This window comes from Motacilla alba, chromosome 15 (assembly GCF_015832195.1).
Source record: "Motacilla alba alba isolate MOTALB_02 chromosome 15, Motacilla_alba_V1.0_pri, whole genome shotgun sequence".
NCBI classification, from domain to species: domain Eukaryota; kingdom Metazoa; phylum Chordata; class Aves; order Passeriformes; family Motacillidae; genus Motacilla; species Motacilla alba.
The window spans coordinates 6599995-6614590 of NC_052030.1; the positions used below are offsets into that span (position 1 = coordinate 6599995).

Here is a 14596-nt window from a genome sequence, read left to right on the forward strand (position 1 = left end):
TCTTACTTCTTGATCTTTACTGGGGCTAATATCAAGGTAGACATTGATAACATTATGACTGAAAAACATAATACTGTCTCAGTAAGAGTGTGGCCTGCTGATATCCCCATCTCTTCAACTACAGAAAAAATAACTGGAAATTAATGCCTCGAGAAAAAATTCCCACATACATCACACATAAATAAGCATGAAAACTCCGCAGGATCAAGTTAATAGCTAATTAACGCTATGACTAAGTTATCCAGACATCAAACTTTGCAGTTTTAATGTTTTAACTAGCACATCACAAAATGTATCCTTACGAGCATCTCATGCAGAAACATCTGCTCTATAAATACACAACTCTCGGGATTTTGTTAGGTCTCCCACCTTGGGTAATGAATTTCCTGCAGCCCTTGGGATTTACCTGCCATGGAAGAACAAACCCCCTTTCCCTGCCTGTAACTGTACTTCAGACCTATGGGAGAACTCAGCTCCCCCTCTTGTCCCAGCAGTCCAGGCAGATCTCAGACAGACTAAGTCCAGGGAGACCAGCACCTGCATCATGAGACTGCTCTTCCTGCTGCTCCAACACTGCAAAAGGCAGTGAAGATCTCCCAAACCCCACAGAAATTCTTGCATTTCAGATCCATGCCAGACACCTCTAAGCTCTAAACTAAGGTGGGCCCTATGAAAACGATGACAGTATGCTTTCACTAAGCTCTCATCTGACCATCCCATGGGAAGGGCTGCCAGTTTTGGTTTCCACGATCCAAAGACACCTTCACAAGTCCATGCAACCCAGGAAAATGCCAGGCTGCATTTCTGCCATGGCCTTAAGACTCTACATCCACCTCCTTGAAAAGCATCACCTGGTAGTCATTGGTCAAATTCATCTTGGGTCTTCAGGAGGGGCTGGAGCATGAAAACAAAAGGGGTGACATGGACAGAAGAGCTACTGCTGGCACTGGTCATGAAAAAGGACAGAAACTGCCATGGAATAATCAACCTGATAGCACACTCCACTGATAAGAGTCAGGAAAAATCTCTTCCCATTTCACATCTGCACTGGGACTGCTCTGCATCTTGTGTCTGTTAAACTTGATGGAATGAAAGATGTAACCAAACCATTGTCCAAAGGAAGCTTTCAAAGCAAGGTTTCTGAACGCCCTTCTTCCAAGAGTGATGGAACTCAACAAACATGACTGACTCCAGCAGTTAACACAGGATTTGCAGTCCCTTTACACAGGGCAACACTCCACAGAAGGAATGCAGAGCCTCACCCAGGCCAGAAACTTGTGCAATGGAGATATGTAACATATGGCATCCAGACTTGGAGAAAGTAGAGAGCTTTGCTTTTCATTTAACTTTTCTACACATTAGACAAGTACTGCTATACACCAGAAGCAATTCTTCAGGGGATGGAGTGTTTCACACAAGACACCAAAGAGAAAGGCAGCTGAGACCCCAGCTGAGGGGCTGCCAACTCTGTTACTTAGGAGACAGGCTGCCATGCAAGACCTGAAATGGCCAGAAGATATTGCAATTAAACAAATGATCTCACTGACTTGCTTGCTGGGGCAAATTAGTATAAAGAACCTCTGTAGATATAAGTCAAAGCTACTTATTGAAGTTTGAACAACTCTGCAGGGTTTTTGAGGCACTGATGACGGGCAAATACCCTGTTACAAATGAAAATAAAGTTGATTGCCTATTGAGAAGGGTGGGAATGGTGAGGGGGAACTACTCAAACTATTTTTACACAAACTAGTGACAAATGAGACCTGCCATTCATCCCCAGTGTTCTGCACAATTGCCCTGTCTCTTCACCCTCAGGAAGGTCTCTGCTGCTTTCCCTGACTTTCCTGCTTTTCAATACTTTTCCAAGAGTCTGTTAATTGACCAATGCATTTTAAAAACAGAAGTGTCTTTCTTATGTCACAATGCAAAGGGTAATAGGAACCTTCAGTGTGACTGCTGTAAATATACACAGTCTGAAGAACAATTCTAGAAGCAAAACACAGAATTACTGCCCATGTGACTCCAAAAACATAGGAAAGAAACCAACTGGATGACTGATTTTATGTAAAACAGTAAAGCACATATCTCATTCCAGAGATTTTAAATCTCCAGCCTTCAGCTAGAAAAAGCAACCTGGATTCTTCCTCAAATTCTTGGAGTCCAGACTGTGGCCAGGACTAGTGAAAGAGAATTTGTAAGGATGTTGAAATATATGCTTATGCTTTCCCTGGGGAAGAAAACCCAAAACAACAAAACAAAGAAGCACTAAGTAAATGTTAAATAAAAGTAAATACCTATGAGCATGGAAACTCATCAGGCTAGGAATGCAGTCTGTGGCCATTAAAGACTTCAGAGAATGGGGATGAGTGTGCTGAGAAATCTGTTCACCCCTTAGATAAGGTTATCATTATCACCAAAGAGCTGTCTCAGTAACATACAATTCTGAATGCTACATTTACATCTGCAGAACAGAGCTGGCATTCGTCACCCCTAGGAGAGGTGAGCTGTTACTACTGTCTGTGCCACACACCAGAATTATCTTCAAGAGAAAAGACTTAAAAGTAATTAAGTACAGGGTACTTAATTTGCACTCTTTCAATGCAATCATGTGGCAGTGCCCCCTCTGTGCTCTCCCTAACAATCTGACAGAGAGAGTGGAGAGCTTTTGGATTGCTTTCTTTTTAATGATGAAGAGAAACTTGAAAAAAAAGGCAAAGACATCTCCAGCTCTGAAAAATTAAAACTAGTATTCCCAGGACTGTTTTGTCTGTCACTTGGCTGGAGAGCACCATCAGATGCTATCCCACAGTGCTGCAGATGAAGCCAAGGCTGGAGTGTTACTGAACACTCCCCCTCCTGCTTCAGTTCAGCAGGTGTAAAAACCACTTTGTTTAGCAATCTAGCTGGGAATGAAGACAACAGCTTGAAGATTTTGCTTTTTCTATAAATAGGAAGTTGAACTGGAAATTTGTAAGACATTCTCCTAGTAACACTTCCACCTTTCCCTGGAAGAATCACCTTTCCCTCAGAAGCTGAGAGCTGAAGCCAAGACAGTGACAAACTCTTTCCACCCCCCTTGACTCTGACCAGCACCATCACTGAGGCTTTGCTGTCCAGACACTGAGTTTTGCATACTTCAGCTGATAAAAGACAGCTTCTCACAAGTCTAGCTTAAAATATATTAGTTGTTCTGTCCACCTACTCTGGGCAGGCAGAACCCTTGCTATACAAGCACCCTTCCACACCCACACACTGCTTCACAATAAAGAAATTTTTATTTGGATGCCAGCCAAAGGAATGGATCAATAATAGTTGTAGTAAATGAACTCTATTTCCAAGTGTATTTCTAGGCCCTCTATGTCTCAAAGGAGGAATATACAACATTTAAAAATCATTCCATCATTTCATGCAGAAATTGAATGGATTCCATACTTCAGTTCACATCAAGTACCAGAAAGTTTAATTGGTATTAAAAGTTCATTGTTCTGAAAACAAAAGAGAAAAAGAAAGAAGCTGCCTGTGACACAAAGATAGCCTGATCCAGGCAGCTCTGGTCAGAGGGCTCTGTACAGCACAATGCAGTTTGGCAGCAGAGCTCAATCAGAAACCAAGAAGAGAATATGGTAAAGAAAACAGAAAGAAGCCAAAGTCCAAATGAAATGCACAGAAAGCCAGAGGAGCTCTACTGATGCTGATTTAGGTAGGGAGCAGCTGGGTAGTAGTTGTTCAGACCTGGGATCCCAATGGATGCTGCTGCTCCACTCCAGCATTCACTGACCAATTACACCCAAGAGAGAAGCAGCAGAGCAGCCCCAGTTTCTTCGCATGCAAATCCTTCCACCTATTTAAATAAAGTGGTTGGTTTTGTTTAGTTGACCAAATGCTTGAGAGAACATAGCAAAAGCCACCCCTGAAAAAGGGTTTCATGAGCTTAGTCTGTGCTCCAGCAGCAGTGGCACAGAACAAGAGACCTACAGGGCACCCTGTCACACCTCATATCCATGTATGCACTGCCTACAGGAGCTCTGAAACAGACTGGGGCTCAAGAGTACGGTTTAACACAGGATGGACTTGACATCTGTACCTTCTTATCTGTGGCATTCTATACCCAATACACCCTGCAATGCCTTTTCAGTAAAATGCTGACTGGTTACCTCCTGCATGACCTACTTGGAGGGCCTTAGCTTGCTCTCCTGTCATGCAAAACGATGCAGAAATGCACTGCACGAGAATTCCACGATGCCCAGCAGCTACTTAGCTTCCAAGTTATTCCAGTCTCTTCCTGGAGGAAAGGCCAAGGGACTCTGCTTGCTTTATCACATATGCTTGCTGCCATGACAAAGAATCTCAAAAATACAGAAAGGAGGTGGTACTAATCTAACAAAGGATCAGGGCTCACAAGCCTTCCAAAGCAGACTACACCCATTAGAACGACTGCAGGGAGCTTTGCTGCAGTCCTGCCCTTCACCCCACCACAGCAACAGATATTTTTGTAGATTCCCTTTCCTCACAGCCAAGGGAGTAGGGAACTAGGTTCATTCCTAAGTAATGACAAAAGGCAGTAAGCAAGTGCACAACTTTAAATTTATACCTCAAGATATGATTGTAAAGCATTAAGATTGCATGTAACTAGGTTATGTCTCTGCTGCTAAAATCTATGCATAATTTATTTATATTACAAGCAAAACATCAGGAACTGTCAGGAGGAACCCTAACAGCTCCTTACTAGCACGAATTAAACGCTCTGCTCATCATATAAGCCCCAGGACAGCCATATGCTGTGATCCTGCACAGTATCAGTAAGCTAATTAAGAAACTGCCTTTGCTCACTCCTCTCTTTTGTGTGGGTTTTTAATTTGAGTTGATTTTTTCCAGTCTGAGTTGGGCAGATAAGCTTCTCCCTTTTCGTGCTACTTGCTGCCTCCAAAGTGAAGATTCACAGGCAAATTTTGGTTCCGTTTTTATCTCTTTCTGGAACTATTCCTTCTCTAAAAGTCCACTTGAAAAGTACCTGCTGGACACCAGAAGACTGACAGTATCATTAGCTCCAGTACCTGGAGCATCAATCTCCCACAGGCTGCACCCACTCTGAACACAACACGAGCACAGCAGCCTCTGAGCGCTGCGGGCCAGTGGGGGGACAGAGATGGCAGCATCTGCCCTCAGCTTCCCTGGGTGAGACAGAGAAGCATTAACCTTTGGGGAGTCCTCTCCAGATGATCTTGGTTAAATAACTGCCCTGCAAAGCATAGGAAAGGACTACTTCAATTAGGATAGGAGAACACACAGAGTAAGAGGCAATGCCAAACAAGAGACTTTGTCAAAGAACCCTTTTTGGAGTTGGGGAGAAGTGTAGCTGCTGAGGAGGGCTTTGTACTAATGCAAATTTGCTGCTAATAAAGACAGAAATGTGAGATTTCAGGTGCCAGCTTTTAGTTTCTCCTTCTCTGTTGTGCCATGGTTCAGTGAGCAAAGCTCCCTTGACAGCAAGGGCAGCTCATCCGGCAGCACCGCAGCGGCGTCACCTGAGCCTCACCTCCCGCACCCTGATCTGCACTAGGCAGCACTTCCAGGTCACAGATTTGCACTTCAGCACCTTCTTACCTCAGTCACCTGGAGATGAAGGCTGCCTCCAGTGTATGAGTGCACACAGGACAAATATTAGGTGACTGTCACCACATACTATTATCATGCCTGCAGGATCTGAAGATGAATAGATCTTGAAAGTAATGCATTTTGAAAGCTCTAATTCCCAGGCACTCTTCTTCAGAGAAAAGCCACACATTAATCATTAATAAGAAAGGAGGGCATAAGAACCTGGTTTTGATGACCTTACTTTCTTTTTCTTCCTCAAATTCAGCAAACAGAGATAGGAAGAAAAAACAGGCACACCAACATCACTGATACACTCAATACAAGTGCTTTCAGGGGCAAAGAGGGAGACCTTTTCTGCCCAGACAAGACCACAGGTGGCTTGACAAACCTCCTTTACCTCCACAAGCCTCAGAGACACACTCACACTCCTGCTACTAACAGTGTGTGCAGGCTGTGTCTGGGTACACACACGTTACTAATCTATAAAGACACGAGGACTCACTCGCAGCACTACCTGTGTCTGAAACACTGCAAGTGACATCTGCAGGACAAGATGTACAGGCACATAGCATAATGCTCTGTCCTCCTCAGAAAAAGAGCCAGAACATTTGCATACAAAAAGGATTTGACACATCCCAAGTATTACTGATTTACCATCAAGCTCTTGCAGTCGCCTTCCTTCTGAAATACCGAAGAGGAATCTGCAGATACTTCACATCATTTCCCACCCTGGTGGAGCATATTTCTGGCTCTGAATTCCCTGAGTCCTCACACCATGTCTTCAAGCATCGTATCTCACATTTACCAAACCTATAAGGTGTTGATTCCATGGGACAAACCCTTAATTTACACCTACAGGAGTTGCTTATTCCCAGTTGATTTCTGTAGGATGAACCACTTAAAAAATCCTTCAACTACTGGTATTTACAGCAACTTCTGGGGAAGGTACATACCGAGGTGCCAGGCCCACATTAAAGACAGAAGACTGAAGATCAGTGAAGTCTAGATCCCCTAAGGCACTTAGCAGCCTGAACCTCACCAAAGCCAGAAGGAGACAGGGCTATTAAAAATTAGACCACAAAAAGGTTTATACCATTAATCTTGCCTGTAATTATGTCAGTGCAGTAGCACAGCAGCAAATAAATCCACACTTCTCAAGTCTCCTGGTACAGCTCCAGCCACCAGGCTGTCCCTTCCCTTCTCAGGGCTTGAAGCTGGACAAGCTGTTATGTGCAATCTCCAGCTGAAGAATGTGTGTTTTTAGGGAAAGTCAGGTGGGTGCAGTTTGTTTGTGTTCATACACCTCGGCCAGGGCTCTGAACCCTGAGGATATTTGTGAATGCGAATTTCTGTGTACTTGGAGAACTGACAAGAAACACTGCAACTACAGATGGTACCCCTGGAAAAAGAAGCACTTTGCATCTGTTTGCTATGCAAATTAATTCATTTAACATTTGTTGACAGCAGGTCAGTTTAGCACAGGAATCAGGCTAGAAAGTTGGCAATTTAGGAACTAAGTTCTACTCTGTCCTCTTATAAGTGAAAAAAATCCAAGAGAGAATTAAAAGTAATTAGGCAGAAACCAGCAATTAAGCCCAGAATGAATTTAATTTTTAAACCATTAAAATCCTTGCTGCTTCCAGAGAACTAGGAATCATGGTGGGTATCTCCACAGACAACTAACAAGATGATGTGACTGCAACAGCGCTCTGACCCACAGATGCAGCAATTTCCATGCAAAGCAGGGAAGCACCTTAGGAGAAACAGGGGACCCAGGGAAGGTCTCTGGTACTGCCTGGGTGTCCAGGAACCACAGATCCATCCTTCCTACAAGAGCTCAACTCATACTCTTTTCCTGAAGCACCTCCATGTCTGGATAAAAGCTGTAGGAAGGATCATGAAATGGCCTCATAAAGATGCACCAAATAATTCCACTATTTCACCAGGAGTGCAATTTGAAGACAAATGCTTCTGGATTGCAAATCTCAGTACGGATTTAAATGTTTAAAGAAAAAAAAAAAAAAGGCAGTAACAAGAAGAGACATTCTCCACATACCTAGAAGAATAAAATACAATGTGAAGACGTAAAACTTGCATTGTAAATGAAATGAAGGAACATCTGTGCATACTTAATAATTCTCCTATGGTAAGCAAATGTCTTTTTTACTTCTTCCCCAGTCTGCTGCTTCACAACCAAAAATCCACTTTGCTTTGTCTTTTACTGTTCCTTTCCAGATTTCTACCATACATGTTTCTTTTATCAGCTTCAACAGAATACAAGAATACCCCTGTTTTATAAAATGACACCCAGGGCAGCATCCCTCACAAGGCTAGTGACCATTTGCAGAAGTGATTATGGATAGTGCAGATCTATTCATCATATTGTGTCTACCCTTGGAAACACAGCAATGCAAGAGGAAGCGTCTTTTTCCTGATCTCAGGATGGGAATGAAGACAAAATTACCATCACCTGCACTAGTTTCTGAAAACTTCAGTGGTCAAGACTATAAAAGAGCATCCAATAAATTTCATTATCAGATCATACTTTGCAAATTGGATGTGCTGCCAAGTTTCCAAAGGGGAATAGAGGGTTTCCCCAAACATTTCTTTGAACAGAGTTTTTGGCAAGTCAAGTGCAGAGTGAGACGGCACACAGAACTCATGAGCCGTGTTCCAGATGATACCAGGATTCAAAATATCCCTACAATGGGCACAGTCACAGGAGAGGGCCTGACTTCAGAAGGAGCCCTTTAAATAAACAACAGTCAATGCAGACCTTCACCAGTGGCCTTTTCCTCTTTGGATTCCCACTGGCTCTCTGTGTGTGTGTAGTCAGCTACAGTAGCCTGGAGTGGACACCACTGAGTGTCCCAGGTAATGCCAGAACAAAATAACATGGCAAAGCAGCTTTCTTGAATGGCTTTTCTGATGATAAACTGTGAGCAGCTTCTCTGATCTCCAGCTTGTAAATGACCAATGCTTTTCAGTATCAGACACAGATAAACAGCAGGTCCATTGCTGGGTGCAAGTTCTGTGGCCACCCAAACCAAAATGCATCTCCAGCATCACAGGAGAATTTGGTTACTTCATCAGGTGGGTCAATCAGGGCTACAGAAAGCCACCTCAGCTCCAGCCAAGGCTCTTATCTTGTCAGTTTATCCCCAACCCTGGTACAGGTACAGATTTTTGCTCAGGTATTTGCCCCAATTACTGACCCTGCAGCTGAAGCATCCTTCCATCCCACAGGTGCCTGCCACACCACACTATCCCTGCTGCTAATGCAGCTCTTAATCTACCCTGAGGCACTGGGCCAAGGTGACTACATAGCTCACCCCGACCTACTCAGACCTGCACACACACCAGCACCTGAACCCCCAAAGTGAGGAGGGAGAGACACAAGTTACACAGGGGAAAATGGGTAAGATTGGAAAGGAAAGTGGGATGGACCAGGAGTTGAAGAAGAGGTAAAGCTAAATAATTGTAGTGTGGGTTTTTTTAATTACTTGTTTTTAATTATTTTGAAATGAGTGTTTCCATGGCTTCACATATCAAAGGAGAAACCTAGATTAAGAACAAAGTAAAGATGAGTAAGCAGCATTTAAAAAAAAAAAGGCAAGTAATAATTAACTGGCAGTTCATGCTGTGAATCACTGAGTTTGGAACAAACTCACCCACATCTGTTGATAAACTTCATTAACTGAAAAAATGATACTGAAACGAATGCCATGCTGCATGCACAATGCCTGTGTTCTGCTTAGATACCTGAACTGCAAGGACACCTGAAACCTCAGAAGCTCAGAGATTGTTCCAGTTATTTTGGGAGACAACGCAGCTCACACCTGAGGCTCACTTCCAAAGGGGACAAAGGGAGGCTGGCACATAATCAAGAGGCCTAACCTCCCAATTAAATATCAAACTGGTGAACAGTTTGCAGTCTGCAATAAGCTCTATTCGTGGAAAATTGAATTTCTAGGACCAGATACTGAGTCAATGAGAGAAGCGTAGGCAAAGGGGTTTTTAAACACTGATGTCTGTCAGACAGATGGCTGCAACAATTTATTCTCTGTTGGTGTTAACTATCACATCTTGCTGCTGCTTTTAAAGATGAGTTGCACAGGATTTCAACACACAACACAAAATAATTTCCAACAGTTTTAATGTTAATTACTTTCGATATGTCCATTTGGCCCCCTAGATCCGGAAGTGCTCTACAAACAGTGCGTGCAGTATCCCTGACATGGGAGCAGGAAGCACAGTCAGCTGAAAGGCAGCTCAAACCCACCTGCTCCTGAGTCTGTCCTGTTCCTGCACTCACCTCACTGCACAAAGTGGGCAGACAGCAGGGCAGCTCTCCTCAGCTCCTGTGCAAGAGGCTGCTGTCTCCATGGCTCAGCACAGACATGGACAGATCACCGTTTCCAGATTACTTTTCTCTGCTCTCACATCCCCATCTACCTTAGGCAGCCTCAGTCAAGCACGAGATCACCTCGCCCCACATCTGACGGAAGCTTCAAATTTTCCACAAGGAAGCACTAAGTCCCTCCTGGCTACGACAGCAGAGACCAGAGATGAGAGGACTGGAAGACATTTCCCTGTTCAACAGCAGAAACAGCCACCATTCACTGGGTGTTGGCCTGATGCATTTCAGGGTGCATCAGGACCACTTTGAAATACCAGAAGTTTAAATTCTCTAACGTCTCAGTACTACATTTCACACCCTTCTCCACAGGCCTTAAGAATACAATGTCCAGAAGGATACAAGCTTCTGAGTTTCCTGTAAAATCAGTGCCTTATTTTAAAATTTAAAAAAACCAAAAACCAGCAAAAGCCCAAACCCAACCAATCAACAAACCAAGAGGTACCCTGAAGAACAGAAGTTTGAGTGGGTCCGCATACTAATAAAATTTTATGACGTGGATTAGGCTAGTCTATTAATGACCAATTTATTGTCTATACTTACTGGAGAATCTCATATTCATTGAGATAATCCTTTTATTCCCTCACCATGACTAATTTCCTCTTGCAGAACACCCTTAGAAATGAGACACTAGTAAGTAAAAACCTATGATGTCTGCAGTCTGCTTAAAGGACTTCAGCTTCCAGTGGGACTACAAATAATTTCAGTAATGGGCCCTTCCAGAACACTTTTCATTACTTTCTTCATTTGTGAAGTTACTTGGGGGAATAGTTATTACAATTTAGAGATCACAAGCCCAAGAAACAGAAATGAACCAACTTCTGAAGATGCATTAATCAGTAGAAATCTGACAGGAATACATTTAAGCGCAAGAGAAGGTATAATGCCAAATCTTTATTAGTTTTATTCAAACTAATTGACTTCATCACAAAGCTGCAGAATCTAAACTCAGTGTAACTGTTTTTTCTCAAAAGAAAAGCAAAATGAGACCTACTGTGTTTAGGGAACACTGATTCTCTTCAGGTTTTTCAGACTGCATTAGGACTCCTCCCGACTCCAGCTTTCAGCATGAACTGTCCTGCTCTCAAGGTGCTTTCAGAATTGCAAACACAGTATGAAACCAGAAAAGGCTCCTTCACATGGAATTTTAGAAGGAACACTTAGAATCCTAAACCATCAGTAGCTCAAATTCTTCACAAAAAACCCCAAGAAACGATGGGGAAGAAAATCCGCAGCTGTGCCTTACCGCAAGCAGCCAGAGGTGTTCTTGAAGACCGTTGTCCACTCGGCATCGCGCGGCTTCGAGTCCTCGTTGGGCTCGCTCTCCCAGCCCGAGTGGGGGATGATCACCTCGTTGGTCAGCGTCTGCAGACCATGGTTGATGATGACCATCTTCAAGGGCTCGTAGGAGGATAAATTCCACAGGGTACCTGCAGGGGATTATTAAATAACCAGAGTATAACAACTGTACTAAATCTGTACAGTCAAGAGAATCCCAGGATTCACAGAGAAGTGCTTGAAGGTTAAATCATAAAACTAAACAAGAAGGCAAAGCAATTTGATGAGATGCCAGACCAGATACAGCTTAGGGAAAATCCCATAGCTTCTTCAACAGAGCACACAAGCACTTTTATCAAGACATGGATATTGTTGAACTCATCAAGCCCTACACAGAGTACATAAAAGTGATGTACTACTGGAGATTAATAGGATTTTTCTGCTGTATACAAATTGTGTTACACTTTCAAGTCTAACTATGCCTCAAAAAGTAAAAATTCATCCAGTGAAGCAAAGTATATTGAGCAAATCCTAGGAGAGATGAATTTGTGGAGGATCACTGATCTTATGCTTATCTTCTGCACAAGATAATATTTCATTCAAGTCTCCTCTCTATTATTTATTTTCACATTTTTCTGTCACAAGCAATATCTGTGTTCAAATCTCCTGGTGCCACAAACATATGATTTCTTGAAGAAGCTGGAAACCAGAACTCCACTGTCTTTTCATTTTTACCTCAATTATGAGCCAAAGCAGACAGAAGTCAAACATCAAAACCGAGTAACAGAACAACAGCTTTATAACTGCAAAATACCCAGTGTTAGATAAGTGATACAGCCTCCCAGCAGACCTGTATCAGTGTCCTGACAGTTATTACTCATCAGAGTAGGACTGAAACAGAACGCTCACTTCAGAGAGCATTTCTGCACAGCCCCAGCCTGGTACCATCTGAGAACTGTCAGTAACAACACTTGGAGGGAGCCAGACACACGCTTTTGGTCTCCAAGAAAAACTGTGAGTTCTAGCAAAATTTTCAGACAGCCCAAACAGAAAACCCAGATTCCCAAAACACACAAGGAATTTTCCTAAATGGATCAGATATCCACCTGAGGCTCCCTGTGTTACGATGACTATGGACTTGTGCAGAGCAGTGCATACTGTAGGTCGCCACCTCACTGTATATACATCTGAAAACCACAACTGAACAACAGAAGTACAACCTTGTGTTTCAGCCCCTTTCAATCTTTCCTGGAGCAGTGATGTAATCTATTACTTCTAGAGTGAAACTACAAAGGCAAATTTTACTGCTTAAGAAGAACAAGGCAGATATGTAAGCAAAAAGTCAAGAATACCAACAAAATTTCCAAGACCTCTAATATTACAGGACTGCATGAAAGTTTTCCAGTATTAAAACCTTTTGCTGATTTTAAGACGTAGAGATTTGTGTCTAGACTTCAATACCTTCAACCACAGCATGTAAAATAGAATCACCACCTCCAAACTCTTCCTACATTCTCATTCATCAGAGGTTGTTTCAAGAGACTAAATGCAACTGTGGATTCAACAGAGTTCTGACTGGACTGCAGCACCAACCTGCCCATCTACCACCAGCTTTAATGCTGTAACCCCACCCTGAGCAAGAGAACCACCTGCCCCTGTGGAAGCAGCTCCTCTACATACACAGAATTTTTATCAAGGGGCTGGCTGTAATTTAAGCAATGAACTGTTTAGGGCAAACACAATTTGAATGTAAATCTCAGTGAGTGACTACCAGGCAAAGGGAACTGGAGTTCCACAGAACCTTTCCCACACCCTCTCTGACAAAAACTCCCCCAGCACTTTACAAGCTTTCAATTCATCATCTGCCTCCCATCTCTACAATCTTTCATTCAAAACAATAAACTGAAGAAGAATAAAAGATAGCCTTACTATTAAAAAAATTAGTGCAAACACTTAAAATTATTCAAAAGGTCAAAGCATTTAATTTTATAACATTCTCCTTGATGGTTGCATAAGGAAATGCAAAAGAATCCCTCTGCTGAACAGCATTTAGCAAGGGAAAATGCACAGCACTTAAAAGAAATGTAGCACAAGATAAACAGAGGTGAGGGAGTCCTGTGGTTCCAAAGACACAGAAAAAACTTCAGGTTGAACACTGACTTCATGGGAAAAATATTTCACAGGAAAGGATATAGAAAATAAACACACTGACAGTACATTTTTCTTGTTCAAAATTATGAAACAAAGAGCTCCAAATCCCAGCATCCGTAGAATTTCTTTTCTCCAGCACAGAAAGGAAAAGTCACTGATAGTGACAGACTTTAGGTTAAGGGAACAAATTCAGATCCAACTGTAGCATTTAGCAGGACAAAAAAAATCAGAGAGAAAAAAATTGCTGTAAATTTGACATCCATGTTTAAATATCATCCCCTGTTACTATTAGCATAACACACCAATGTTTCAACAGGCTGGAAACACTGTTTTTAAACTCTAATCAATTCAAATGAACAGCACTCAGGAGAAATCAAGTCACTAACACAGCAGCACAGGGAGAATGAAGTTATCTAAATTTTCCATGCACTTTCACAACAGGCCTTGGCCTTTTTGACCACAGACTGCAGGAGTTTTAACACTAGAGAAAGATGAAGTATTGCTCCTCAGAAGATGAACATGACTAGAAATCTGTATTTTATTCATACATACTGTAAGTAATGTACTTACATACTTCTAGCTTCAAGCATCAGCCCTAGTTTTTCAACATATTAAGCGGGGAAAATAACTACAAGCTTTTATCTCAAAAAAAATCCAACATCACCAGGAAGCTAGAAGCTGTTTAATTCCTTTTCTGTGGTCCATACCAGATAGTTTATCACTTGGAAAAATAAGCACTCTGCAACATATTCCCTGAGGAACTCTTGTTACGTGTTGGTCCGGGGACATTTGTTAGACAGACTTGTTTGTATCCAAGTCCCGAGGACTGGAGCTGTGCTCCTTTCAGCAGTGGTCAAGCTGAGCACCTCAGCAGGAGCTAGGGTGTGACAGAACACACCATGGACAAGGACCTTCTGCAGAGAAGCCCTGAACAGAAAATGAAAGGAGAAAGCTCATCTGAGGAGAGCAAGCTGAAGAGAGCAGGGTACTTCTCCAAAGAGGAGTCCAGGTCTGAGCAGCTGACAGGACCTCAGCACACAGCAGCGCCCAGGAGCTGGGAGCTCTGAGCCAGCTGATTTATCTGCAAGTTGCTATTTGAGCATTAGATCAAAATATTTCATCTGCAGAGCATTTTGAAGGTCAATCATTTTTCAA

General features: G+C 42.6%; 1 protein-coding gene across 11 annotated transcripts in view; it reads right to left on the reverse strand.

The window, feature by feature from the left end:
* ARVCF (ARVCF delta catenin family member) overlaps positions 1–14596 on the reverse strand; it is a 249190-nt gene that overhangs the window by 53508 nt on the left and 181086 nt on the right. For all 11 annotated transcript variants that reach the window (XM_038151904.1, XM_038151906.1, XM_038151908.1 and 8 more), the window contains one exon: positions 11259–11442. In XM_038151904.1, the coding sequence (XP_038007832.1) occupies positions 11259–11442 (184 nt within the window). The remainder of the gene's footprint in view (positions 1–11258; positions 11443–14596) is intronic.